Source organism: Ammospiza caudacuta, chromosome 1 (genome assembly GCF_027887145.1).
Source record: "Ammospiza caudacuta isolate bAmmCau1 chromosome 1, bAmmCau1.pri, whole genome shotgun sequence".
NCBI lineage: Eukaryota > Metazoa > Chordata > Aves > Passeriformes > Passerellidae > Ammospiza > Ammospiza caudacuta.
The window spans coordinates 156,062,353-156,086,432 of NC_080593.1; the positions used below are offsets into that span (position 1 = coordinate 156,062,353).

General features: G+C 34.6%; 1 protein-coding gene across 1 annotated transcript in view; it reads right to left on the minus strand.

Annotated features, from left to right (window-relative positions):
- Positions 1–23,881, minus strand: part of LOC131556284 (ATP-dependent DNA helicase Q4-like) — a 35,973-nt gene extending 12,092 nt beyond the window's left edge. Inside the window, exons 1-3 of the mRNA XM_058802764.1 lie at positions 23,652–23,881; positions 19,237–19,414; positions 4,897–5,011 (exon numbers count right to left, since the gene is read on the minus strand). Of these exons, the coding sequence (XP_058658747.1) occupies positions 4,897–5,011; positions 19,237–19,414; positions 23,652–23,694 (336 nt within the window). The 5' untranslated portion in view covers positions 23,695–23,881. The remainder of the gene's footprint in view (positions 1–4,896; positions 5,012–19,236; positions 19,415–23,651) is intronic.
- Between the last annotated feature and the right edge of the window lie 199 nt (positions 23,882–24,080).

Below are 24,080 nucleotides of genomic sequence, written 5' to 3' on the forward strand. Positions count from 1 at the left end.
ATTTTTAGGCCAATTTTGCCCCTAAATTCTCAATTTTTTCCCCAAAATTCCCAGGGTTTTTCCCAATTCTCCACCAAATTTCTCCCCAAATTTCACCAATTTTTCCCCAATTTTGCCCCCAAATTTCCAATTTTTGAAGCAAATTTTCTCCCCAAATTGTCCATTTTCCCCAAATTTCCAGACGGTTTCCCCAAAATTCCAAATTTTCCCTCTAAATTCCCCTTTTTAACCAATATTTGCCCCCAAATCCCCAATTTTTAGGCCAATTTTGCCCCAAAATTCTCAATTTTTCCCCCAAATTTTGCCCCATTTTTCTCCCAATTCTCCACCAAATTTCTCCCCAAATTTCTCCAATTTTTTCCCCAATTTTGCCCCCAAATTTCCAATTTTTGAAGCAAATTTCTCCCAAAATTGTCCATTTTCCCCAACTTTCCCCATTTCCCGCAAAATTTCCAAATGGTTTCCCCAAAATCCCACAAAATTCCAAATTTTCCCTCCAAATTCCCCTTTTTTCCCCAATATCTACCCCCAAATCCCCAATTTTTAGGCCAATTTTGCCCCAAAATTCTCAATTTTTCCCCAAATTTCCCCATTTTTCTCCCCAAAATTCCCAGGTTTTTTCCCAATTCTCCACCAAATTTCTCCCCAAATTTCTCCAATTTTTTCCCCAATTTTGCCCCCAAATTTCCAATTTTTGAAGCAGATTTTCTCCCCAAATTGTCCATTTTCCCCAAGTTTCCCCATTTCTCGCAAAATTTCCAAATGGTTTCCCCAAAATTCCAAATTTTCTATTAAAAATCCCAATTTTCCCCCAAAATTCCCCTTTTTTCCCCAATATTTGCCCCCAAATCCCCAATTTTTTGGCCAATTTTTCCCCAAAATTCTCAATTTTTCCCCCCAAAATTCTCAATTTTTCTCCCCAGAATTTCCCAGGTTTTTTCCCAATTCTCCACCAAATTTCTCCCCAAATTTCTCCAATTTTTTCCCCAATTTTGCCCCAAAATTCTCAATTTTTCCCCCAAAATTTCCCATTTTTTTCCCAATTCTCCACCAAATTTCTCCCCAAATTTCACCAATTTTTTCCCCAATTTTGCCCCCAAATTTCCAATTTTTGAAGCAGATTTTCTCCCAAAATTGTCCATTTTCCCCAACTTTCCCCATTTCTCGCAAAATTTCCAAATGGTTTCCCAAAATTCCAAATTTTCTATTAAAAATCCCAATTTTCCCCCAAAATTCCCCCTTTTTTCCCCAATATCTGCCCCCAAATCCCCAATTTTTAGGCAAATTTTGCCCCAAAATTCTCAATTTTCCCCCCCAAAATTCTCAATTTTTCTCCCCAGAATTTCCCAGGTTTTTTCCCAATTCTCCACCAAATTTCTCCCCAAATTTCTCCAATTTTTTTCCCCAATTTTTCCCCAAATTTCCCCATTTTTCTCCCCAGAATTCCCAGGTTTTTTCCCAATTCTCCACCAAATTTCTCCCCAAATTCCACCAATTTTTTCCCCAATTTTGCCCCCAAATTTCCAATTTTTGAAGCAAATTTTCTCCCCAAATTGTCCATTTTCCCCAAATTTCCAGACGGTTTCCCCAAAATTCCAAATTTTCCCTCTAAATTCCCCTTTTTAACCAATATTTGCCCCCAAATCCCCAATTTTTAGGCCAATTTTGCCCCAAAATTCTCAATTTTTCCCCCAAATTTTGCCCCATTTTTCTCCCAATTCTCCACCAAATTTCTCCCCAAATTTCTCCAATTTTTTTCCCCAATTTTGCCCCCAAATTTCCAATCTTTGAAGCAAATTTTCTCCCCAAATTGTCCATTTTCCCCAAATTTCCCACGAAATTTCCAAATGCTTTCCCCAAAATTCCCCAAATCCCACAAAATTCCCAAAATCCCGGAGCTGCTGCTCCTCATGCTGCACAAAAATATCCAAAATTGCCACAAAAATCACCAAAATCCCACAAATTCCACAAAACCCCAACATTTCCACCAAAATTCCCCTTTTTTCCCCCCAATATTTCCCCCCGTTTTGCCCCCAAATTTCTCAATTTTTCCCAATTTTCCCTCCATTTTTCCCCCAAAATTCCCAATTTTTCCCAATTTTCCCCCATTTTTCCCATGGAAATTTCTCAAATTTTTCCCTCCTTTCCCCCCATTTTTCCCCAAATTTCTCAATTTTTCCCATTTTCCAGTTTTTTTTCTCTTTTCCCCAATTTTTTTCCCCAAATTTCTCAATTTTTCCTAATTTCCCCCCATTTTTCCCATTGAAATTTCTCAAATTTTTCCCTCCTCTCCCCCATTTTTCCCCCCAAATTTCTCAATTTTTCCCATTTTCCCCCCAAAATTCCCCCAATTTTTCCAATTTTTTCTCCTTTTCCCCCATTTTTCCCCCAATTTTCCCCCCATTTTTCCCCCCAAAATTCCCAAATATTTTCCAGTTTTTTTCTCCTTTTCCCGCTTTTCTTTCCCCCCGAATTTCTCAATTTTTCCCAATTTTCCCCCATTTTTCCCATCAAAATTCCTCAAATTTTTCCCTCCTTTTCCCCATTTTTTCCCCAAATTTCTCAATTTTTCCCTTTTTTCCCCCACAATTCCCCAATTTTTTCCAGTTTTTCCTCCTTTTCCCCCAAATTTCTCAATTTTCCCCATTTTCCCCCCATTTTTTCCTCCTTTGCCCCCATTTCTTCCCCAATTTTCCCATTTTTCCCCCAAAATTCCCCAAATTTTTTCCAGTTTTTCCTCCTTTTCCCCCATTTTCTCAATTTTTCCCATCAAAATTTCTCAAATTTTCTCTCCTTTCCCCCATTTTTCCCCCAAATTTCTCAATTTTTCCCATTTTCCCTCTATAATTCCCAAATTTTTTCCATTTTTTTTCTCCTTTCCCCCATTTTCTCCCCAAATTTCCCCCATTTTTCCCCCAAAATTCCCCCCATTTTTCCATTTTTCCCTCCTTTCCCCCCATTTTTCCCCAAATTTCTCAATTTTTTTCCCAATTTTCCCCCATTTTCCCCCCAAAATTCCCAATTTTTTTCCAGTTTTTTCCTCCTTCCCCATTTCCCCCCCAAATTTCTCAATTTTCCCAATTTCCCCCCATTTTTCCCATTGAAATTCCTCAAATTTTTCCCTCCTTTCCCCCATTTTTCCCCAAATTTCCCCCATTTTTCCCCCAAAATTCCCCAATTTTTTTTCCCATTTTTTCTCCTTTCCCCCCATTTTTTCCCCAAATTTCTCAATTTTTCCCAATTTCCCCCCATTTCTCCCCAAAATTCTCCAAATCTTTCCCAGGTTTTTCCTCCTTTCCCCCATTTTTCCCCCAAATTTCTCAAGTTTTCCCATTTTCCCCCCAAAATTCCCCAAATTTTTCCATTTTTTTTCTCCTTTTCCCCCATTTTTTCCCCAAAATTCTCAATTTTCCCCCCCAAAATTCCCCAAATTTTTTCCTTTTTTTTCCTCCTTTCCCCCATTTTCCCCCAAATTTCTCATTTTTCCCAATTTCCCCCATTTTTCCAGTTTTTTTCCTCTTTCCCCCATTTTTCCCCAAATTTCTCAATTTTTCCCAATTTTCCCCCCATTTTTCCCATCAAAATTCTCAAATTTTTCCCTCCTTTCCCCCATTTTCCCCCAAATTTCTCAATTTTTCCCCCAAAATTCCCCAAATTTTTTCCATTCTTTTCCCCCATTTCTTCCCTACATTTCTCAATTTTCCCATTTCCTCCAAAATTCCCCAAATTTTTCTGTTTTTTTCTCCTTTTCCCCCATTTTTTCCCCAAATTTCTCAATTTTTCCTATTTCCCCCCATTTTTCCCATTGAAATTTCTCAAATTTTTCCCTCCTCTCCCCCATTTTTCCCCCCAAATTTCTCAATTTTCCCATTTTCCCCCCAAAATTCCCCAATTTTTCCAATTTTTCCTCCTTTTCCCCCATTTTTCCCCAAATTCTCCCCCCATTTTTCCCCCCAAATTCCCCAAATTTTTCCATTTTTTCCTCTTTTTCCCCCTTTTCTTTCCCCCCAAATTTCTCAATTTTTCCCAATTTTCCCCCCATTTTTCCCATCAAAATTTCTCAAATTTTCCCTCCTTTCCCCCCATTTTTCCCCCAAATTTCTCAATTTTTCCCCCAAAATTCCCCAAATTTTTTCCAGATTTTTTCTCCTTTTCCCCCTTTTCCCCAAATTTCTCAATTTTTCCCAATTTTCCCATTTTTTCCAATCAAAATTTCTCAAATTTTTTCCTTCTTTCTCCCATTTCTTCCCTACATTTCTCAATTTTTCCCATTTTCCACCAAAATTCCCCAAATTTTTTCTGTTTTTTCTCCTTTTTCCCCATTTTTCCCATCAAAATTCCTCAAATTTTTCCCTCCTTTTCCCCATTTTTCCCCCAAATTTCTCAATTTTTCCCCCAAAATTCCCCAAATTTTTTCCATTTTTTCCCCCAATTTTCCCCCCATTTTTCCCCAATTTTTTCCAATTTTTTCCTCCTTTTCCCCTTTTTCTTTCCCCCCAAATTTCTCAATTCCCCCCATTTTCCCATCTTTTCCTCCTTTCCCCCATTTTTTCACCCCAAATTTCTCAATTTTTCCCAATTTTCCCCCACTTTCCCCCCAAAATTCCCAAATTTTTTCCCATTTCTTTTCCCCCATTTTTCCCCAAAAATTCCCCAATTTTTTTTCCAGTTTCTTTCCTCCTTTTCCCCCATTTTTTCCCAATTTTCCCCCTTTTTTGCCCCCAAAATTCCCCAAATTTTTTACCTTTTTTCTTTCTCTTTTCCCCCGTTTTTGCCCCAAGTTTCTGAATTTTTCCCAATTTTTCCCCCATTTTTCCCCTAAAATTCCCCAATTTTTTCCCAGTTTTTTCCTCAATTCCCCCGATCGATTTTTTCCCATTTTTCCCCAATTTTCACCTCTGGAATTTGGGGATTTTCTTCCTCCTCCTCCTCATCCTCGTCCCTGAGGAAAAGCTCCCGGAGCCGCTCCCGCAGCCGCCGCTCCTGCAAATCCCGCGGGGCCGACGCGACGCTGAAATCCAGAAAAAATCCGGAATTTTCCCTTAAAAAAACGGGAATTTTGGAGGGAAAAATTGGGAATTTTTGGGAAAAAATTTGGGACTTTGGGGGGAAAAAATTTGGGAATTTTGGGAGACAAAAAGGGATTTTTTGGTTAATAAAATGGGAATTTTAAGGAAAAAATTTGGGAATTTTTGGGTTTAAAAAATGGGAATTTTGGGGGGATTTTTTTGGGTTTTTTAGAGCAATTTTGGGATTGGTTTTGGAGGAATTTTGGGAATTTTTTGGGGACATTTTTTTAGGATTTTCTTGAAGAAGCTTTGGGATTTTTGGGAATTTTGGCAGGAAAAGCTCCCGGAGCCGCTCCCGCAGCCGCCGCTCCTGCAAATCCCGCGGGGCCGACGCGACGCTGAAATCCAGAAAAAATCCGGAATTTTCCCTCAAAAAACGGGAATTTTGGAGGGAAAAAATCGGGAATTTTTGGGAAAAAATTTGGGACTTTGGGGGGAAAAAATTTGGGAATTTTGGGAGACAAAAAGGGATTTTTTGGTTAATAAAATGGGAATTTTAAGGAAAAAATTTGGGAATTTTTGAGTTTAAAAAATGGGAATTTTGGGGGGATTTTTTTGGGTTTTTTAGAGCAATTTTGGGATTGGTTTTGGAGGAATTTTGGGAATTTTTTGGGGGCATTTTTTTAGGATTTTCTTGAAGAATCTTTGGGATTTTTGGGAATTTTGGCAGGAAAAGCTCCCGGAGCCGCTCCCGCAGCCGCCGCTCCTGCAAATCCCGCGGGGCCGACGCGACGCTGAAATCCAGAAAAAATCCGGAATTTTCCCTTAAAAAAACGGGAATTTTGGAAGAAAAAAATTGGGAATTTTTGGGAAAAAATTTGGGACTTTTGGGGGGAAAAAATTCGGGAATTTTGGGAGAAAAAAAGGGATTTTTTGGTTAATAAAATGGGAATTTTAAGGAAAAAATTCGGGAATTTTGGGGAAAAAAATTGTGAATTTTTGGGGAAAAAAGGGAATTTTGGGGGGAAAATTTGGGAATTATAAGAGGAAATGAGGGAATTTTGGGGAAAAAATTGGGAATTTTGGGGTAAAAAACATGGGAATTTTGGGGAGAAAATGTAGGAGTTTTGGGGAAAAAAAGGGAATTTTAGGGAAAAATTTTGGGAATTTTGGGTGAAAAATTTGGGAATTCTGGGTGAAAAATTTGGGAGTTTTGGGGAAAAAAATGGAAATTTTGGGGAAAATTTTGGGGAAAAATTTTGGGGGAAAATTTTGGGAATTTTGGGGAAAAATTGGGAATATTTGGGGAAAAATTTTTGGAATTTTAAGGGGAAAAAAGGGAATTTTGGGGAAAAAAGGCAATTTTGGAAAAAAAATATGGGAATTTTTTGGTTAACAAAATGGGAATTTTGGGGTAAAAAACATGGGAATTTTGGGGAGAAAGTTTAGGAGTTTTGGGGGAAAAAAGGGAATTTTAGGGAAAAATTTGGGGAATTTTGGGTGAAAAATTTTGGGAATTTTGGGTGAAAAATTTGGGAGTTTTGGGGAAAAAAATGGAAATTTTGGGGAAAAATTAGGGATTTTTGGGGAAAAATTGTGGGGAAAAATTTTGGGAATTTTGGGGAAAAATTGGGAATCTTTGGGGAAGAGGGGAAAAATTGGGAATCTTTGGGGAAGAATTTTTGGAATTTTAAGGGGAAAAAAGGGAATTTTGGGGAAAAAAGGCAATTTTGGAAAAAAAAAGGGAATTTTTTGGTTAACAAAATGGGAATTTTGGGGAAAAGATTTGGGAGTTTTTGGGTTTAAAAAATGGGAATTTTGGGGAGATTTTTTTGGGTTTTTTAGAGCAATTTTGGGATTGGTTTTGGAGGAATTTTGGGAATTTTTTGTGGCATTTTTTGGGATTTTCTTGAAGAAGCTTTGGGATTTTTGGGAATTTTGGCAGGAAAAGCTCCCGGAGCCGCTCCCGCAGCCGCCGCTCCTGCAAATCCCGCGGGGCCGACGCGACGCTGAAATCCAGAAAAAATCCGGAATTTTCCCTTAAAAAAATGGGAATTTTGAAGGAAAAAAATTGGGAATTTTTGGGAAAAAATTTGGGACTTTTGGGGGAAAAAATTTGGGAATTTTGGGCGAAAAAAAGGGATTTTTTGGTTAAAAAAATGGGAATTTTGGAGGAAAAAATTCGGGAATTTTGGGGAAAAAAATTGTGAATTTTCGGGGAAAAATTTGGGTGTTTTGGGGGAAAAAAAGGGAATTTTGGGGGAAAGATTTGGGAATTATAAGGGGAAATGAGGGAATTTTGGGGAAAAAATCGGGAATTTTGGGGTAAAAAACATGGGAATTTTGGGGAGAAAGTTTAGGAGTTTTGGGGAGAAAAAGGGAATTTTAAGAAAAAATTTGGGGAATTTTGGGTGAAAAATTTTGGGAATTTTGGGTGAAAAATTTGGGAGTTTTGGGGAAAAAAATGGAAATTTTGGGGAAAAATTTTGGGGAAAAATTGTGGGGAAAAATTTTGGGAATTTTGGGGAAAAATTGGGAATCTTTGGGGAAGAATTTCTGGAATTTTAAGGGGAAAAAAGGGAATTTTGGGGAAAAAAGGCAATTTTGGAAAAAAAATATGGGAATTTTTTGGTTAACAAAATGGGAATTTTGGGGTAAAAAACGTGGGAATTTTGGGGAGAAAGTTTAGGAGTTTTGGGGGAAAAAAGGGAATTTTAGGGAAAAATTTGGGGAATTTTGGGTGAAAAATTTTGGGAATTTTGGGTGAAAAATTTGGGAGTTTTGGGGAAAAAAATGGAAATTTTGGGAAAAATTAGGGACTTTTGGGGAAAAATTTTGGGAATTTTGGGGAAAAATTGGGAATATTTGGGGAAAAATTTTTGGAATTTTAAGGGAAAAAAGGGAATTCTGGGGAAAAAAGGCAATTTTGGAAAAAAAAAATGGGAATTTTTTGGTTAACAAAATGGGAATTTTGGGGTAAAAAACATGGGAATTTTGGGGAGAAAGTTTAGGAGTTTTGGGGGAAAAAAGGGAATTTTAGGGAAAAATTTGGGGAATTTTGGGTGAAAAATTTTGGGAATTTTGGGTGAAAAATTTGGGAGTTTTGGGGAAAAAAATGGAAATTTCGGGGAAAAATTAGGGACTTTTGGGGAAAAATTTTGGGAATTTTGGGGAAAAATTGGGAATATTTGGGGAAGTATTTTTGGAATTTTAAGGGGAAAAAAGGGAAATTTGGGGAAAAAAGGCAATTTTGGAAAAAAAAAGGGGAATTTTTTGGTTAACAAAATGGGAATTTTGGGGAAAAAATTTGGGAATTTTTGGGTTTAAAAAATGGGAATTTTGGGGAGATTTTTTTGGGTTTTTTAGAGCAATTTTGGGATTGGTTTTGGAGGAATTTTGGGAATTTTTTGTGGCATTTTTTTAGGATTTTCTTGAAGAAGCTTTGGGAATTTTGGGAATTTTGGCAGGAAAAGCTCCCGGAGCCGCTCCCGCAGCCGCCGCTCCTGCAAATCCCGCGGGGCCGACGCGACGCTGAAATCCAGAAAAAATCCGGAATTTTCCCTTAAAAAAACGGGAATTTTGGAGGAAAAAATTGGGAATTTTTGGGAAAAAATTTGGGACTTTTGGGGGGAAAAAATTCGGGAATTTTGGGAGAAAAAAAGGGATTTTTTGGTTAATAAAATGGGAATTTTAAGGAAAAAATTCGGGAATTTTGGGGAAAAAAATTGTGAATTTTCGGGGAAAAATTTGGGTGTTTTGGGGGAAAAAAAGGGAATTTTGGGGGAAAGATTTGGGAATTATAAGGGGAAATGAGGGAATTTTGGGGAAAAAATCGGGAATTTTGGGGTAAAAAACATGGGAATTTTGGGGAGAAAGTTTAGGAGTTTTGGGGAGAAAAAGGGAATTTTAAGAAAAAATTTGGGGAATTTTGGGTGAAAAATTTTGGGAATTTTGGGTGAAAAATTTGGGAGTTTTGGGGAAAAAAATGGAAATTTTGGGGAAAAATTTTGGGGAAAAATTGTGGGGAAAAATTTTGGGAATTTTGGGGAAAAATTGGGAATCTTTGGGGAAGAATTTTTGGAATTTTAAGGGGAAAAAAGGGAATTTTGGGGAAAAAAGGCAATTTTGGAAAAAAAATATGGGAATTTTTTGGTTAACAAAATGGGAATTTTGGGGAAAAGATTTGGGAGTTTTTGGGTTTAAAAAATGGGAATTTTGGGGAGATTTTTTTGGGTTTTTTAGAGCAATTTTGGGATTGGTTTTGGAGGAATTTTGGGAATTTTTTGTGGCATTTTTTTAGGATTTTCTTGAAGAAGCTTTGGGAATTTTGGGAATTTTGGCAGGAAAAGCTCCCGGAGCCGCTCCCGCAGCCGCCGCTCCTGCAAATCCCGCGGGGCCGACGCGACGCTGAAATCCAGAAAAAATCCGGAATTTTCCCTTAAAAAAACGGGAATTTTGGAGGAAAAAAATTGGGAATTTTTGGGAAAAAATTTGGGACTTTTGGGGGGAAAAAATTTGGGAATTTTGGGAGACAAAAAGGGATTTTTTGGTTAATAAAATGGGAATTTTAAGGAAAAAATTCGGGAATTTTGGGGAAAAAAATTGTGAATTTTCGGGGAAAAATTTGGGTGTTTTGGGGGAAAAAAAGGGAATTTTGAGGGAAAGATTTGGGAATTATAAGGGGAAATGAGGGAATTTTGGGGAAAAAATCGGGAATTTTGGGGTAAAAAACATGGGAATTTTGGGGAGAAAGTTTAGGAGTTTTGGGGAGAAAAAGGGAATTTTAAGAAAAAATTTGGGGAATTTTGGGTGAAAAATTTTGGGAATTTTGGGTGAAAAATTTGGGAGTTTTGGGGAAAAAAATGGAAATTTTGGGGAAAAATTTTGGGGAAAAATTGTGGGGAAAAATTTTGGGAATTTTGGGGAAAAATTGGGAATCTTTGGGGAAGAATTTCTGGAATTTTAAGGGGAAAAAAGGGAATTTTGGGGAAAAAAGGCAATTTTGGAAAAAAAATATGGGAATTTTTTGGTTAACAAAATGGGAATTTTGGGGTAAAAAACATGGGAATTTTGGGGAGAAAGTTTAGGAGTTTTGGGGAAAAAAGGGAATTTTAGGGAAAAATTTGGGGAATTTTGGGGGAAAAATTTTGGGAGTTTTGGGTGAAAAATTTGGGAGTTTTGGGGAAAAAAATGGAAATTTTGGGGAAAAATTAGGGATTTTTGGGGAAAAATTGTGGGGAAAAATTTTGGGAATTTTGGAGAAAAATTGGGAATCTTTGGGGAAGAATTTTTGGAATTTTAAGGGGAAAAAAGGGAATTTTGGGGAAAAAAGGCAATTTTGGGAAAAAAAATATGGGAATTTTTTGGTTAACAAAATGGGAATTTTGGGGAAAAGATTTGGGAGTTTTTGGGTTTAAAAAATGGGAATTTTGGGGGGATTTTTTTGGGTTTTTTAGAGCAATTTTGGGATTGGTTTTGGAGGAATTTTGGGAATTTTTTGTGGCATTTTTTTAGGATTTTCTTGAAGAAGCTTTGGGAATTTTGGGAATTTTGGCAGGAAAAGCTCCCGGAGCCGCTCCCGCAGCCGCCGCTCCTGCAAATCCCGCGGGGCCGACGCGACGCTGAAATCCAGAAAAAATCCGGAATTTTCCCTTAAAAAAACGGGAATTTTGGAAGAAAAAAATTGGGAATTTTTGGGAAAAAATTTGGGACTTTTGGGGGGAAAAAATTCGGGAATTTTGGGAGAAAAAAAGGGATTTTTTGGTTAATAAAATGGGAATTTTAAGGAAAAAATTCGGGAATTTTGGGGAAAAAAATTGTGAATTTTCGGGGAAAAAAAGGGAATTTTGGGGGGAAAAATTTGGGAATTATAAGGGGAAATGAGGGAATTTTGGGGAAAAAATCGGGAATTTTGGGGTAAAAAACATGGGAATTTTGGGGAGAAAATGTAGGAGTTTTGGGGAAAAAAAGGGAATTTTAGGGAAAAATTTTGGGAATTTTGGGGGAAAAATTTGGGAGTTTTGGGTGAAAAATTTGGGAGTTTTGGGGAAAAAAATGGAAATTTTGGGGAAAATTTTGGGGAAAAATTTTGGGGGAAAATTTTGGGAATTTTGGGGAAAAATTGGGAATATTTGGGGAAAAATTTTTGGAATTTTAAGGGGAAAAAAGGGAATTTTGGGGAAAAAAGGCAATTTTGGAAAAAAAATATGGGAATTTTTTGGTTAACAAAATGGGAATTTTGGGGTAAAAACCATGGGAATTTTGGGGAGAAAGTTTAGGAGTTTTGGGGGAAAAAAGGGAATTTTAGGGAAAAATTTGGGGAATTTTGGGTGAAAAATTTTGGGAATTTTGGGTGAAAAATTTGGGAGTTTTGGGGAAAAAAATGGAAATTTTGGGGAAAAATTAGGGACTTTTGGGGAAAAATTGTGGGGAAAAATTTTGGGAATTTTGGGGAAAAATTGGGAATCTTTGGGGAAGAATTTTTGGAATTTTAAGGGGAAAAAAGGGAATTTTGGGGAAAAAAGGCAATTTTGGAAAAAAAATATGGGAATTTTTTGGTTAACAAAATGGGAATTTTGGGGAAAAGATTTGGGAGTTTTTGGGTTTAAAAAATGGGAATTTTGGGGGGATTTTTTTGGGTTTTTTAGAGCAATTTTGGGATTGGTTTTGGAGGAATTTTGGGATTTTTTTTGTGGCATTTTTTGGGGTTTTGTTGGAGAAGCTTTGGGAGATTTTTGGGAATTTTGGGAATTTTGGCAGGAAAAGCTCCCGGAGCCGCTCCCGGGATCCCTTTGGGGCGGCTGCCACGCTGGAAATGCAGGAAAATTGGGAATTTTGGGGGAAAAATTTGGGAATTTTGGGGGAAAAATGTGGGAGTTTTGGGGAAAAAATTTGGGAATTTTGGGGGAAAAAATTTGGGAGTATTGGGAAAAAAAAAAAGGGAATTCTTGGGGAAAAAACCAGGAATTTTTGGGTTAAAAAAGGGGAATATTGGGGAAAATTTTGGAAATTTTGGGTGAAAAATCTGGGAATTTTGGGAAAAAAACCCGGGAATTTTTGGGGGCAAATTTGAGAATTTTGGGGAAAAATTTGGGAGTTTTGGGGGAAAATTTGGGAATTTTGGGGGAAAAATTTGGGAATTTTGGGGAAAAACTTGGGAGTTTTGGGGGAAATAAAGGGAATTTTTGGGGAAAAACCAGGAATTTTTGGGTTAAAAAAAGGGAATTTTGGAGAAAATTTTGGGAATTTCGGATGAAAAATCTGGGAATTTTGGGAAAAAAACCCCAGGAATTTTTGGGGACAAATTTGAGAATTTTGGGGAAAAATTTGGGAGTTTTGGGGAAAAATTTGGGAATTTTGGGGAAAAATTTGGGAATTTTGGGGGAAGAAAAGGGAATTTTAGGGGGAAAAATGTGGGACTTTGGGGGAAAAAATTGGGGACTTTTGGGAGAAAAAAAGGGAATTTTTGTGGAAAAAACCAGGAATTTTTGGGTTAAAAAATGGGAATGTTGGAGAAAATTTTGGGTGAAAAATCTGGGAATTTTGGGAAAAAAACCCGGGAATTTTTGGGGACAAATTTGAGAATTTTGGGGGAAAATTTGGGAGTTTTGGGGGAAAAATTTGGGAATTTTAAGGGGAAATGAGGGAATTTTGGGGGAAAATTTGGGAATTTTGGGGAAATGAATTGGGAATTTTGGGGGAAAAATTTGGGAATTTTGAGGGAAAAAAGGGAATTTGGGGGAAAAATTTGGGAACTTTGGGGGAAAAATTTGGGAATTTTGGTTTTTTTGGGAAAAAAAATCGAGAATTTTTGGGTTACAAAAATGGGAATTTTAGGGAAAAAACTTGGGAATTTTGGGAAAAAAAATTGGGGATTTTGGGGAAAAAATGGGAATTTTTGGCTTAAAAAAATGGGAGTTTTGGGTAAAATTTCAGGAATTGTAGGTGAAATAATTTGGGAGTTTTGGGGAAAAAAATGGAAATTTTGGGGAAAAATTTGGGAGTTTTGGGGAAAAGAAATGGGAATTTTGGGGGGAAAAATTTGGGAATTTTGGGGGAAAATTCGGGGATTTGTGAAAAACAGGGAATTTGGGGGAAAAAATTGGGAATTTTGGGGGGAAAAATTTGGGAATTTTTGGGTAAAATTTTGGGAATTTTGGGTGAAAAAACTTGGGAGTTTTGGGGAAAAAGAATGGAAATTTAGGGGAAGAATTTGGGAGTTTTGGGGAAAAATTTTGGGGGCAAAAAAATTGGGAATTTTGGGGAAAAATTATGGGGAAAAAAATTGGCAATTCTAGTTTTTTGGCAAAAATAACGGGAAATTTTTGCCTTAAAAAAATAGAAATTTTGGGTGAAGAATTTGGGAATATTGGGAAAAAAATCAGGAATTTTTGCGCAAAAAACTCGTGAATTTTGGGGAAAATTTTGGGAATTTTTTGTGAAAAAGTTGGGAATTTTGGGGAAAAAAACCGGGAATTTTTTGGGGAAAAATTTGGGAATTTTGTTTTTTTGGGAAAAAAACTGAAAATTTTTGGGTTAAAAATGGGAATTTTGGGGAAAACCACGGGAATTTTTGGGTTAAAAAAATGGGAGTTCTGGGTAAAACTTTGGGAATTTTGGGTGAAAAATTTGGGAGTTTGGGGGAAAAATTTTGGGGTAAAAAATTGGGAATTTTGGGGGAAAAAAGGGAATTCTTGGGGAAAAAATTTGGGAGTTTTGGGGGAAAAAAGGGAATTTGGAGGAAAAAATTGGGAATTTGGGGGGAAAATTTGGGGATTTGTGAAAAATAAAGGGAATTTGGGGAAAAATATTGGGAATTTTGGGGAAAAAATTTGGGAATTTTGGGGAAAAAATTTGGGAATTTTGGGAAAAAATGGGAAGTTTTGGGTAAAATTTTGGGACTTTTGGGTGAAAAAATTTGGGAGTTTTGGGGAAAAAAATGGAAATTTTGAGGAAAAATTTTGGGGAAAAAAATATGGGAAGTTTGGGGAAAAGAAATGGGAATTTTGGGGGGGAAAAAAAGAATTTTTGGGGAAAAATTTTGGGAGTTTTGGGGGAAAAAAAGGGAATTTTGTGGAAGAATTCTGGGAAAAAAAAACTGGGAATTTTGGGAGATTTCTATTGGGAAAAAATTTGGGAATTTTTGGGGGAAAAATTTGAGAGTTTTGGGGAAAAAAAAGGGAATTTTGGGCAAAAAAAATGGGAATTTTGGGGGATTTTTACTGGGAAAAAAATTGGGAATTTTTGGGGAAAAAAATTGGGGTTTTTGGGGAAAGGAGTGAAAATTTCCAGGGTCTTTTCTAGAATTTTTTTAAGAAACATCATCCCGTTGTCAGATGAATTTAAAAGAATTTTAAGAGATTTTTTTGGAAAAGCAGCGTTGAGTTTTGAGATGAATTTTCGGATTTTCCCCAGAATTTGAAGGTTTTGGATGGGATTTTTTTCAGGATTTTTAAAAAAATTTTCCAATGAATTTTTGGGTGAAATTTTTCGGTATTTTTGGAGTTCTCACCTGGGGAAAATCTGGAAAATTTTCTTTGGAATTTTCAGGATTTTGGCTGAAATTTTTGGGATTTTTCCACAGGTTTTTTTGCCATTTTACTTAGAAATATTCCTATTTTTCCATGGAGTTATTTTCATTTTCCCACAGAATTTTTGGCATTTTTTAAAGGAATTCCAGAATTTTTGAATTGAACTTATTTTCTTCAAGATTTTTTTTGGATTCTCCACAGAATTTGGGGGTGTTTATTTTTCAGGATTTTATTTTTGAGCTTTTCTATTGAATTTTCTATGGAACTTGCTTGAATTTCTTAAATTTTTAAATTTAAAAAATTTAAAACATTTTTTAAAACTTTTCCAATGAATTTTTGGGTGGAATTTTTCAGTATTTTTGGGTTTTTTAGGAACTCTCACCTGTGGAAAATCTGGAAATTTTTTTTCGGAATATTCAGGATTTTGGCTGAAATTTTTGGGATTTTTCCACGAAATTTTTTTTGGATTTTAATTGAGAAATATTTCAACTTTTCCATAGATTTATTCTTATTTTCCCACAGAATTTTTGCCATTTTTTAAAGGAATTCCAGAATTTCTCCATTGAATTTTTTTTTTCAAGGATTTTTTTTGGATTCTCCACAGAATTTGGGGGTGTTTATTTTTCAGGATTTTATTTTTGAGCTTTTCTATTGAATTTTCTATGGAACTTGCTTGAATTTCTTAAATTTTTAAATTTAAAAAATTTAAACCATTTTTTAAAACTTTTCCAATGAATTTTTGGGTGAAATTTTTCGGTATTTTTGGGTTTTTTAGGAACTCTCACCTGTGGAAAATCTGGAAATTTTTCTTTGGAATTTTCAGGATTTTGGCTGAAATTTTTTAGGCTTTTTTCCATGAAACTTCCAGGGCTTCTTTTGAAGTTTCCAAGGAATTATTTTTCATTTTTTCTCGGATTTTTTGAAGTTATTTCAGATTTTCTTTTTTTTTTTTTTCTGGGATTTTTCCAAGTTATTTCAGGGTTTTTTTTTTATTTTTTCAAGGACTTTATAGGGATTTTTTTCAGGAATTTTTGGGTTTTTTTTTAATTTTTTCAAGGATTTTTTAGGGATTTTTTTCAGGATTTTTTGGGTTTTTTTTTTTATTTTTTCAAGGATTTTTTAGGGATTTTTTCAGGAATTTTTGGGGTTTTTTTTTATTTTTTTCAACGATCTTTTAGGGATTTTTTTCCAGGAATTTTTGGTTTGTTTTTTTATTTTTTTCAACGATCTTTTAGGGATTTTTTTCCAGGAATTTTTGGTTTGTTTTTTTATTTTTTTCAAGGATTTTTTAGGCATTTTTTTCAGGAACTTTTGGGTTTTTTTTTTTTTTTAAGGATTTTTTAGAGATTTTTTTCAGGAATTTTTTGGGGTTTTTTTTTATTTTTTTCAACGATCTTTTAGGGATTTTTTTCAGGAATTTTTGGGTTTTTTTTTAATTTTTTCAAGGATTTTTTAGGGATTTTTTTCAGGATTTTTTGGTTTTTTTTTTTAATTTTTTCAAGGATTTTTTAGGGATTTTTTTCAGGATTTTTTGGGGTTTTTTTTTTATTTTTTCAAGGATTTTTTAGGGATTTTTTTCCAGGAATTTTTGGGGGTTTTTTTTATTTTTTTCAACGATCTTTTAGGGATTTTTTTCCAGGAATTTTTGGTTTGTTTTTTTATTTTTTTCAACGATCTTTTAGGGATTTTTTTCAGGAATTTTTGGGTTTTTTTTTAATTTTTTCAAGGATTTTTTAGGGATTTTTTTCAGGATTTTTTGGGTTTTTTTTTTTATTTTTTCAAGGATTTTTTAGGGATTTTTTTCCAGGAATTTTTGGGGTTTTTTTTTTATTTTTTTCAACGATCTTTTAGGGATTTTTTTCCAGGAATTTTTGGTTTGTTTTTTTATTTTTTTCAAGGATTTTTTAGGCATTTTTTTCAGGAACTTTTGGGTTTTTTTTTTTTTTTTAAGAATTTTTTAGAGATTTTTTTCAGGAATTTTTTGGGGTTTTTTTTTATTTTTTTCAACGATCTTTTAGGGATTTTTTCCAGGAATTTTTGGTTTGTTTTTTTATTTTTTTCAAGGATTTTTTAGGCATTTTTTTCAGGAATTTTTGGTTTTTTTTTTTTTTTATTTTTCCAAGGATTTTTTAGGGATTTTTTTCAGGAATTTTTGTTTTTTTTTTTTTTTTTGTTTTTTTTGTTTTGTTTTTTTTTCAAGGATTTTTAGGGATTTTTTTCAGGAATTTTTGGAGTTTTTTTTATTTTTTGTAGAATTTTTTAGGGATCATTTTCAGGAATTTTTGGGGGGTTTTTTATATTTTTTTCAAGGATTTTTTAGGGAATTTTTCAGGAATTTTTGGGGGTTTTTTTTTATTTTTTCAAGGATTTTTTCGGGATTTTTTTCAGGAATTTTGGGTTTTTTTTTTTATTTTTTTCAAGGATTTTTTAGGGATTTTTTTCAGGAATTTTTTTTTTTTTTTTTTTTTTTTCCCAAGGAATTTTTAGAGATTTTTTTCAGGAATTTTTTGGTTTTTTTTTTATTTTTTTCAAGGATTTTTTAGGGATTTTTTTCAGGAATTTTTGGGGTTTTTTTTTATTTTTTCAAGGATCTTTTAGAGTTTTTTTTTTTTTCAGGAATTTTTGGGGGTTTTTTTAAGGTTTTCCAGAATTTTTCAAGGATTTTTTTCAGGAATTTTTGGGGTTATTTTTTATCAAGGATTTTTAGGGATTTTTTTCAGGACTTTTGGGGTTTTTTTTTATTTTTTCAAGGATTTTTTTTTAGGAATTTTTGGGATTTTTTTTTATTTTTTCAAGGATTTTTTAGGGATTTTTTTTTAGGAGTTTTTGGGGGTTTTTTTTTATTTTTTCAAGGACTTTTTAGGGTTTTTTTCAGGAATTTTTGGGATTTTTCCAATTTATTTCAGAGATTTTTTTTATTTTTTCAAAGATTTTTAGGGTTTTTTTCCAGATTTTTTGGGATTTTTTTAGAGTTATTTCAGTTTTTTTAATTTATTTTTTCAAAGATTTTTTAGGGTTTTTTTCAGGAATTTTTGGGGTTTTTTGGAGTTAATTCAGGCTTTTCTTTATTTTTCCAGGGATTTTTTAGGGATTTTTTCCAGGAATTTTTGGGATTTTTCCGAGTTATTTCAGGGCTTCTTTTTTTTTTTTTTCAAGGATTTTTTAGGATTTTTTTTCCATGAAACTTCCAGAAGTTCTTTTGAAGTTTCTAAGGAATTATTTTTAATTTTTTTCTCGGATTTTTCCAAGTTATTTCAGGGTTTTTTTTTTAATTTTTTCAAGGATTTTTTAGGGTTTTTTTTCAGGAATTTTTGGGATTTTTCCGAGTTATTTCAGAGTTATTTTTTTATTTTTTCAAGGATTTTTTAGGTTTTTTTTTTTCATGAAACTTCCAGGAGTTCTTTTGAAGTTTCCAAGGAATTTTTTTAATTTTTTCACGGATTTTTCCGAGTTATTTCAGATTTTTTTTTTTTTTCTGGGATTTTTCCAAGTTATTTCAGGTTTTTTTTTATTTTTTCAAGGATTTTTTAGGGATTTTTTTCAGGAATTTTTTGGTTTCTTCTTTTATTTTTCAAGGACTTTTTAGGGATTTTTTCCAGGAATTTTTGGGGTTTTTTCTTTTATTTTTTTAAGGACTTTTTAGAGATTTTTTGGGTTTTTTTTTTTTTATTTTTTCAAGGATTTCTTAGGAATTTTTTTCAGGAATTTTTGGGCTTTTTTCTTTCATTTTTTCAAGGATTTTTTAGAGATATTTTTTTAGGAATTTTTGGTGTATTTTTTATTTTTTCAAGGATTTTTTATGGGATTTCAAGAATTTTTGGGTTTTTTTCTTTTATTTTTTTAAGGATTTTTTAGGGGTTTTTTTCAGGAATTTTTGGGATTTTTCAGAGTTATTTCAGGGGTTTTTTTAATTTTTCAAGGATTTTTTAGGGATTTTTTTCAGGAATTTTTGGAATTTTTTGGAGTTATTTCAGGAGGTTCTTTTTTAATTTTTTCAAGGATTTTTTAGGGATTTTTTTCAGGAATTTTTTTTCTTTTTTTTCTCAAGGATTTTTTAGGGATTTTTTTCAGGAATTTTTGGAGGTTTTTTTTATTTTTTGTAGAATTTTTTAGGGATCATTTTCAGGAATTTTTGGGGGGTTTTTTATATTTTTTTCAAGGATTTTTTAGGGATTTTTTTCAGGAATTTTTGGGTTTTTTTTTTTTATTTTTTTCAAGGATTTTTTAGGGATTTTTTTCAGGAATTTTTGTTTTTTTTTTTTTTTGTTTTTTTTTTTTTTTTCCCAAGGATTTTTTAGAGATTTTTTTCAGGAATTTTTTGGGGTTTTTTTTTACTTTTTTTCAACGATCTTTTAGGGATTTTTTTCAGGAATTTTTGGTTTGTTTTTTTATTTTTTTCAAGGATTTTTTAGGGATTTTTTCCGGGAATTTTGGGGTTTTTTTAGGGATTCTCACCTGTGGAAGATGTGAATTGTTCCAATTTATTTCAGGAATTTTTTATTTTATTTCTTCAAGGATTTTTTCGGGATTTTTTCAGGAACTTTTGGGTTTTTTTATTTTTTCAAGGATTTTTAGGGATTTTTTCCAGGAATTTTGGGGATTTTTCAGAGTTATTTCAGGGTGGTTTTTTTTTTATTTTTTCAAGGATTTTTTAGGAATTTTTTCCAGGAATTTTTGGGTTTTTTAGGGCTCCTCACCTGTGGAAGATGCGAAAACTCTCCCGGAGCCTCCTGAGCTCGTCCCTCTCCCTCCTCCTGCCCCAGGAGTTGAGAAATTCGCAGACAAAATCCAAATCCCGCGGCCTCAGATCCCCCCGGGCGCGGAAACGCAACGAGAGCTCCCCGAATTGCAGCTGGATCCCCGAGCTCCTGCAGGCTGCAACCCCAAAATAGCAAATCCAGAAATATTCCAGAAAATTCCAGCAGAATTCACACAAAATTCCCGCAAAATCGTCCCAGAATGGGCCCAGAGTTCACCCAAAAATCTCCTGGAATTCTCACGGAAATCACTCAAAATTCCTCTGAAAATTCTCCCAAAGTTCCCAAAAATCCCCCCAAAACTCTCCTGAATTTCCCACGAAATTCCCGAAAAATTCTCATAAAATTCCCACACAATTTTCCCAAAATTCCCCTCCAGAATTCCCTCCCAAATTTCCATGGAAATCGCTCCAAATTGACCCAAATTTTCCCGTACAATTTCACCAAAATTCTCCTGAAAATCCCCCCAAGTTGTCCCAAAAATCTCCCAGAATTCCCCCAAAATCCCCAAGGAATTCCCTCCAAAATTCCCCTGAATTCCCTCAAAATTCCCCTGAAAATTCTCCCAAAATTCCCTCAAAATCCCTCAAAATTCTCCCAAAATTCTCATAAAATTCTCCCAAAATTCTCATAAGATTCCCACACAATTTTCCCAAAATTCCCCTCCGGAATTCCATCCCAATTATCCCAAAATTTCTCCTAAAATTCGACCAAAGTTCTCCTGAAAATCCCCCCAAATTGTCCCAAAAATCTCCCAGAATTCCCTCCAAATTCTCCCAAGGAATTCCCTCAAAATTGACCCAAAAATTCCCAAAGAATTCCCTCAAAATTCCCCTGAAATCCCTCAAAATTCCCCTGAAAATCCTCCAAAATTCCCTCAAAATCCCCCCAAAATTCTCCCAAAGTTCCCTCAAAATCCCCCCAAAATTCTCCCAAATTTCCCAAGAAATTCCCCCAAAATTCTCATAAAATTCTCCTCTAGAATTCCCTCCCAAATTTCCATGGAAATCGCTCCCAATTGTCCCAAAATTCCTCCTAAAATTCCACCAAAATTCTCCTGAAAATCCCCCCAAATTCTCCCAAAAATCTCCCAGAATTCCCTCCAAATTCTCCCAAGGAATTCCCTCAAAATTTCCTCAAAATCCCCCCAAAATTCTCCCAAAATTCTCATAAAATCCCCCCAAAATTCTCATAAGATTCCCACACAATTTTCCCAAAATTTCCCTCCAGAATTCCATCCCAATCATCCCAAAATTTCTCCTAAAATTCCATCAAAATTCTCCTGAAAATCCCCCCAAATTGTCCCAAAAATCTCCCACAATTCCCCTCCAAATTCTCATGAAATTCCCTCTAAATTTCCCCCAAAATCCCCAAGGAATTCTCTCCAAAATTTGCATGAAAATCCCTCAAAATTCCACCAGAAATTCCCCCAAAATTCTCTAAAAATCCCCCCAAAATTCTCCCAAATTTCCCACAAAATTCCCTCCAAAATTCCCATGGAAATTCTCCAAAAATTCCCTCAAAATCCCCCCAAAATTCTCTCAAATTCTCATAAAATTCCCACACGATTTCCCCAAAATTCCCCTCCAGAATTCCCTCCCAAATGTCCCAAAATTTCTCCTAAAATTCCACCAAAGTTCTCCTGAAAATCCCCCCAAATTCTCCCAAAAATCTCCCAGAATTCCCCCAAATTCTCCCAAGGAATTCCCTCCAAAATTCCCCCAAAATTCTCTTAAAATTCTTTTGAATTCTTCCAAACTTCCCAAATCCCCTCAAAGTTTCCCTGAAATTTCCCCAAAATAATCCCAAAGTTTGCCCAAAATTCTCCAAAACTCCCCATGGAATTCCCAAAATTCCACCAAAATTCCCACAGAATATCCAAAATATTCCCCAAATTCTCTCCAAATTCACCCAAATTCCCACGAAAATCCCTCCAAACTCCCCCAGAATTTGACCCAAATTCTAAAAATCCTCCCAAAATTCCTTGAAAATCCCCCAAAACAATTCCCCAAATCCTCCCCAAATTCCTGTGCAATTCCCTCAAAGTTCTCCTGAAATTCTCCCAAAATTCCCAAGGAACTCCCTCCAAAATTCACAAAATTTTCCCAAAACTTCAACAAATTTCCCAAGAATTCCCTCAAAATTCCCACAAAATTTTCTCAGAATTGCCCCAAAATTCTTATATAAAATTCCCATGGAATTCCCAAAATTTCCCCAAAATTCTCCTCAACAATCTCCTGAGATTCCCTCAGAATTTCCCCAAAATTCCCATGAAAAATCTCCAAAATTCCCTCAGTGTCCCCCCAAAAATTCTCAGAAAATTCCCTCAATGTCCCCCGAAAATTCTCCCAAAATTCTCCCAAAATTTTCCCAAAATTCCCCTGAAAAAATCCCCCAAATTCTCCCAAAATTCCCCCAGAATTTCCCCGAATTTCCCTCCCAAATTCCCGTGGAAATCCCTCCAAACTCCCCAGAAATTCTCCCAAAATTCTCCCAAATCTCTCTCAGAATCCCCTCAAATTCCCAACATTTCTCCCCAAATTCCCACAGAATTCTCCCCAAATGCTCTCAAAATTCCCAGGGAAATCCCGGAAAATTCCCACAAAATTCTCCAAAAATTCCCCCAAAATTTCTCCCGATTTCTCACAGAATTCCCCTCAAAATTCTCTCTGAAATTCCCCCAATTTCCCCAAAAACTCCCAAAATTCACACAAAATTCACGCAAAATTCTCCCAATACTCCCTTGAAATTCCACCAAAATTTTTCAGGATTGTGCCAAAATTCTGATATAAAATTTCCTTGGAATTCCCAAAATTCCCCCCAAATTCTCCCACAAAATTCTCTCAAAATTTCCCCAAAATTCCCCTGAAAAATCTCCAAAATTCCCTCAATGTCCCCCCAAAATTCTCAGAAAATTCCCTCAATGTCCCCCCAAAATTCTCCCAAAATTCCCCCAGAATTTCCACAAAATTCCCCCAAAATTTTCTCAGAATTGTCCCAAAATTCTGATATAAAATTCCCATGCAATTCCCAAAATTCCCAAAAAATTCTCCTAAAAATCCCCTGAGATTCCCTCAGAATTTCCCAAAATTTATTTAAAATTCTCCCAATTTTCTTCAAAATTTCCCCAAAAATTTATTTAAAATTCTCCAAATTTTCTTCAAAATTTCCCCAAAAATTTATTTAAAATTCTCCCAATTTTCTTCAAAATTTTTCAAAAAATCTTCCCATTTTCTTCAAAATTTTCCCAAAATTTTTCAAAAATTCTCCCAATTTTCTTCACAATTTCTTTAAAATCCTCCCAATTTTCTTCAAAATTTCCCAAACATTTATTTGAAATTCTTGCAATTTTTTTCAAAATGTTTTGAAAATCTCTTTGAAATCTCCAATTTCTTTTTAAATTTTTCCAAAATTTCTCAAGAATTCTCCCAAATTTTTTCAAAATTTCCCCAAAATTCTTCCAATTTTCTTCAAAATTTCCCCAAAAGCTTTTGGAAATCTCCACGTTTTCTTGAAATTTTTCCCAAAATTTCCCAAAAATTCTCCCAATTTTTTTCAAAATTCCCCCAAAACTTTTTTGAAATTCTCCCAATTTCCTTCAAATTTCCCCAAAATTTCCCAAAAATTCTCCCAATTTTCTTCAAAGTTTCCCAAAAATTTCTTTGAAATTCTCCCAATTTTCTTCAAAATTTCCCCCAAATTCTCCCAGAATTCCCAAAAATTCCCAAATTTCCCCCAAAATTCCCAATTTTTACCATTTTTGATGGAGTTTGTGACCCTGGAGAACTCCCAGCCCATGGAGTCGCTCAGGGCCTCCAAATTTTCTTCCAAATTTTTCCAAAATTTCCCAAAAAATCTCCAAATTCTCTTCAAAAGTTTTCCCAACTTTAAAATTCTCCCAGTTTTCTTTAAAAGTTCCCCAAAATTTATTTAAAATTCTCCCAATTTTCTTCAAAATTTTTCCAAAATTTCCCAAAATTTCTCCAAGTTTTCTTCAAACTTCTCCAAAACTTATTTCAAATTCTCCCAATTTTCTTCAAATTTTTCCAAAATTTCCAAAAAAATCTCCCAATTTTCTTCCAAATTTCCCCAAAATTCCTTTAAAAATTCTCCCAATTTTCTTCAAAATTTCCCCAAAATTCCTTTAAAAATTCTCCCAATTTTCTTAAAAATTTCCCCAAAAGCTCCTTGAAATCTCCAAATTTTCTTCAAATTTTTCCCAAAATTTCCCCAATTTTTTTCAAAGTTTCCCAAAAATTTCTTTGAAATTCTCCCAATTTTCCCAAAAATTTCCCCCAAATTCTCCCAGAATTCCCAAAAATTCCCAAATTTCCCCCCAAATTCCCAATTTTTACCATTTTTGATGGAGTTTGTGACCCTGGAGAACTCCCAGCCCATGGAGTCGCTCAGGGCGACGGCGTCGAACTCCAGGGACCCCGAAATTCCCAAATTCTCTGAAATTCCCAAATTCTCTGAAATTCCCGAAATTCCTGAGGGGCCCCCGGACAGCAGGAACGCCAGGGGAGGGCACCTGGAAAAAAGAAATAAAAATTTCCATTTTTTACCAAATTTTTTTCCTAAAATTTCTCCATTTTCGTCCCAATTTTCCACCAAGTTTTCTTAAAAACTTCCCAACTTTTACCCCCAAATTCCCCCATTTTTTCTTGGTTTTTTCCTAAAATTTCTCCCCATTTTTGTTGTATCTTCACCCAGAACTTTCCCCAAATTCTTGCCCAAAATTTTGGGAGAATTCCCCAATTTCAACCCAAAATTTCCCACCAAAT